A 4,838-nucleotide genomic window follows, 5' to 3' on the forward strand; every position below is an offset into this window, starting at 1 on the left:
TATGTTCAAGTTGAATTAATGATACTATTAATTTCTCCAAATTTAATAATCAAATCCCTAACTCTAAATAAGCATAAGACTAATTAAGTACCAAAAACAACAAAACTATTCTATTTCCCGATCTATAATATAAACCTTAGGCTCAGGAGAATTAGATCAGTGTCAAATCTTAAAATTGAATTAGAAGAAAATAAAATTTGATCATAAGATACATGTATACAGTATAATTATAAATATATAAAATATTAGGGTGTAGAAATATAAATTTTTTTCTGTAACAAACATTTCTATTAATCTTTGCTGGATGGCCTGCAGTACAAACCCAGAAGCAACTACAGAATTTATTAAAACAATAATATAGGCTGGGCGCGGTGGCTCACGCCTGTAATCCTAGCTCTCTGGGAGGCCGAGGCAGGCGGATTGTTTGAGCTCAGGAGTTCGAAACCAGCCTGAGCAAGAGCGAGACCCCGTCTCTACTAAAAATAGAAAAGAAATTAATTGGACAACTAAAAATATATAGAAAAAAATTAGCCGGGCATGGTGGTGCATGCCTGTAGTCCCAGCTACTTGGCAGGCTGAGGCAGGAGGATCGCTTGAGCCCAGGAGTTTGAGGTTGCTGTGAGCTAGGCTGACACCATAGCACTCACTCTAGCCCGGGCAACAGAGTGAGACTGTCTCAAAAAAAAAAAAAAAAAAAAAAAAAAAAACAATAATATACCACACTTTTTCTATTTGTTTTGTTTCTCAATTTCTAAAATCACACCGTTTATATGGGATAATGGCTTGCTTTTCAGATCCAAAAGATACTTTGAACAAGGGCTTGACAACAAAAGAGTGTCTTCCAAACATGTCTGAGTGGTCTTATAAAGCAGAATGTGGCTGTTAACTGAGATTCACACACAGAGTATAAACCTCCCTTGATGAAATCCAGTTCTCTGAAGTGTAAATACCTTAAAAAAAAAAATCAGTGATTCTGGATTTTTTTTTTTTTTTTACTCTTCTAGCCTTCATTACATAGGTGAGTAAAGTGAGTGTATAACAAATCTTCACTGCTTTATAGTGATGCTGTTTTGGGTGGACTCTAATGTTGCATTTATCTTTCCTCAAAGCCTCTGGAATCTCACATGCAAACGCCCTTGATCATCCTGGGAAGCACAGTAGAAAGTAAAAATTGGAGTTACCGTTTCCTTTACTTGTGGTTCTTTCTCTTGAACATCTGAATAATCTCGATAAAGTTGTTTTAAATTAGATAAGAAATATGCTGCATTCTTAAGGGAAGACTTTCTCTCCTTAAGTTCATCATATTTTGTTTGTAGTTGTTTCAGCTGTGGCTCTAACCTAAAACAAAATTATTTTTCCAAAAATAAATGACCTAAGTATATGTCATATATAACATAAGCATAACAGCACCTAGTACCTCTTAATGCCCATCACTGTGAAGCACTGTGTATTTATTTATTCATTTAATTCCCACAAAACCCTATGAGGTGTACGTAGTATGCCTATATTCCAAAGCCTGAACTGAGGCACTGAGAGGTTAAGTAACTCACCCAAGGTTGCATAGCCAGTAAACGGCAGAGTGTGGTTTCAAACCCAGGCAGTGGAATTCTAGAGTCTATAGATTAAAACTCTAATTAGGCTGCTTCCCAGGCCAAGGCTGAGAGATCTGCTGGGAGATAGATCAGTGGTGAATTCTCCTTTGCTAAGGGTTCTGCAACTAGGCAGCATGGCCACCCTTCACCGAGCATCCAACCTAAAAGATGGCCAGGGGCTTTAATCTGACAGGACAGCAAATATTACTCCCCTAAATGACACAATTGTATCTTTCTAAGTGAGTTCTCAAACAGGATTTTGATACTATCTTACCGAAGCAGTTCATCTTGGACTTCTATCAAACGCTGCCTTTTCTTTTCGATACCTGAAATCATCTAAGTAATAAAATCATTTCTGTGTTAAATGAATTTTGTAAATATTAGCACTCTCATGTACACTGTGCCAGGTATTAAAGTACAGTGGGAAACAAGACAGACCCAATTCTTACTGCCATGGGACTTTGGTCTAATGGGGAAAACAGACATTACTTATAACAGTAAGTGATTCGAACTTGTGACATGTTCTATAAGGGAAAAGAACAGCAGGGGCATCTACTTCAGGACAACTCTGAAGAGAAAGGTGGGGGCCAGGTCCTTACTAGACCCTGTGACCTATAAAGTAAGAACTGGGAGATTTTATCTAGGTGCTAGGAAAATATCAAAGCAGGGTAGTGCCGTGACACACTTTGTATTTTAAAAAGAACATTTCAATATTATAAATTCTATTAACTGAGCCATCACCTTTAGGGACTACCTAATATTCCATTTCAGACACTCAGAATGTTGCCACTTGCTTACAAGCAATGCAGAAACGACCAATAATATTAAAATTGAAAGAAAAACAAAAAAAATTCTAGGGCTTATAATAACTGGAAGGAAGATTTATATATTTCAAGCCCATTTCTATAATAAATGTAGAGGTGGGGCTGGCTATCCATCCCCATACTTCCCTCTGAGGTCACCTGGTCCAACCTTACAGACTAGAAAGGAGGGTCTGGGGCCAGCTGGCTCGTCCCCAACAGCAAACCTCGTGGTGGACAGTTTTCATGGTGGCACAACATTGAAGCAGCAGAACCAGGACTAGAAACGAGGTCTGCTCATCCCTAACCCAGTGTCCTTCCCAGGCTGTCCTTTTACCTGGGACAGTTCTTTATTCGAAAAGGTTTTGCTTTTTGACATCCACAAAAGCAATAGAGACACATTACTTAATACTTATCCACATAAGCAGTCATATTGTACTTGATAGCCATTTTTAGGCTAACTTTGGGACATTTAAAAAGGTCTTAAATTTCTGTCTTCAATTATAAAAATTATTAGATGTTTGCAAAGCTTTAGGAAACAAAGATGACTAGGACCCTCACCATTTCCTTAGCTTGCCTAGTACTTGCGAGATCAACCACATGATCAACCACGTAACAGCCTGACTAGAAAGATTTAAAAATCTTATAAAGTCTAAAGGTTATAAAACCTAGAGTCAAGTATTTACTTAACTCTACATACGTTAGTATCGTGTATGACTATGACTCTCATCACATAAGTGATTTACCTTAGCATTCTTCCTTTTCAGGTTTTTCAGCATCCGGGCATCTTTAAGCTACACAAAACAAAAAATAAATATTCACATGCATTTTCCAAAATTGTTAATTACCTTTTACATATATCATACTTAGTTTAAAAACTGTTCTGTGATATATGGGTATTTCTAATGAGTTTCTGACCATATTGCCAGCAAATGCAAGCTTTTCTAAGACTCTATGTAGTATGCTGCCTCAGGATTAGTCAAAAAAATTTTAGACCAACAAATTTATGTCAGTGAGCTTACCATTTTGATGAGTTCCTCTTTAACATTAAAATAAAATTTGTTGACGGCTTCCTTACAAATTTTGGATTTTATTCTTTGTCTGTAGAGGAGTTCAAGAAAAAAAAAGGTACCATAAAGGATTTTGAAAGGTGTGTTTCATTTGCTTAGCACATAAACATATACACACAATTTGGCATATACTGTTTTAAATATCTAAGATGGCAAAGTTTAGCCTGCAACCCTTCCTTAGGCTTAAACAAAATACTGGAAACATGTCTCAGCAAAAGAACAAAAATATTTTTCCCTAAGCCCCTCTGGCATGAGGTCATCTTAACTTCCTGACACTGGCCAAGCTCACAGTACCAAGTGATATGCAAACGCTTACAGCCAATCCCAGTCTTTTCCTGCCACTTGATCTAACAACCAGCAGGCTTTACACCGCCCTCCTTGCCTGTTAGCGACTGTGAGAATAACTGTTAGTGGCCACAAATCAGCAGCCTAGTTCTTCAGAAACTATAAAGCTGACTCAAACAAAGAAACTGGTTCAGGTCCCTGCCATCAGGAAGAAGAGACCTAGTGGCGAGGCTATGCTTTTCCCAGTTTGGCTCATTCATGGCTGGACAGCAGACCTACAGTGCTGGTGCCACCACACACACTCTGCCAGGTCTTTGGCCAATTTAATCCGGTTGTTTGTTTTCTTACTGTCAAGTTTTAAGAGTACTTTGTATATTTTGCATAACAGACCTTTATCAGATGTATCACTTTTTGCAAATATTTTCTCCATGTCTATGCCTGTCTTTTCATTCCTGACAGTGTCTTGTAGAGCAGAAATTTCTAACTTTAATGAAGTTCAGCCTATCAACTCTTTCTTTCATGGATTGTGCCTTTGGTGTCATTATCAAATCACTGCCAAATCCAAGGTCATTTGGATTTTCTCCTATGTTATCTTCTAGGAGTTTTAGAGTTTTGCACTTCACATTTAGGTCTATAATTGATTTTGAGTTAATTTTTGGGACAGGTGTAAGGTCTGTGTTCTAGATTTTTTTTTTTTTTTGCATGTGTAGGTCCAGTTGTTCTAGCATCATTTGTTAAAAAGATTCTTGTGTCCACTGTATTTCCTATGCTGCTTTGTCAAAGATACTATCTTTGACTACATCTGTGTGGGTCTATTTCTGGGCTCTCTATTCTGTTCATTGATCTATTTATTTTTTCATCAATACCACACTGTCTTGATTACTGTAGCTTTACATTAAATCTTGATGTTGAATAGATCAGTCCTCTAACTTTGTTTTTATTATTGAATTAGGTATTCTGGGTCTTTTTTCTTCTCCATATAAACTTTAGAATTGGTTTGTTGATATCCACAAAAATAACTTGCAGGGTTTTTGATTTGGGATTGCATTGAATCTATAAATCAAGATGGGAAGAACTGACATCCTTACAGT

At 37.1% G+C, this 4,838-nt stretch overlaps 1 protein-coding gene across 1 annotated transcript in view; it reads right to left on the bottom strand.

Moving 5' to 3' along the window:
• Window positions 1–1,103: 1,103 nt before the first annotated feature.
• CENPU (centromere protein U) overlaps window positions 1,104–4,838 on the bottom strand; it is a 31,622-nt gene continuing 27,887 nt past the window's right edge. Inside the window, exons 8-11 of the mRNA XM_012643985.1 lie at window positions 3,415–3,493; window positions 3,139–3,186; window positions 1,867–1,928; window positions 1,104–1,338 (exon numbers count right to left, since the gene is read on the bottom strand). Coding sequence (XP_012499439.1) covers window positions 1,104–1,338; window positions 1,867–1,928; window positions 3,139–3,186; window positions 3,415–3,493 — 424 coding nt within the window. The remainder of the gene's footprint in view (window positions 1,339–1,866; window positions 1,929–3,138; window positions 3,187–3,414; window positions 3,494–4,838) is intronic.

Source organism: Propithecus coquereli, unplaced genomic scaffold (genome assembly GCF_000956105.1).
Source record: "Propithecus coquereli isolate 6110/MARCELLA unplaced genomic scaffold, Pcoq_1.0 Scaffold203, whole genome shotgun sequence".
Classification (NCBI taxonomy): domain Eukaryota; kingdom Metazoa; phylum Chordata; class Mammalia; order Primates; family Indriidae; genus Propithecus; species Propithecus coquereli.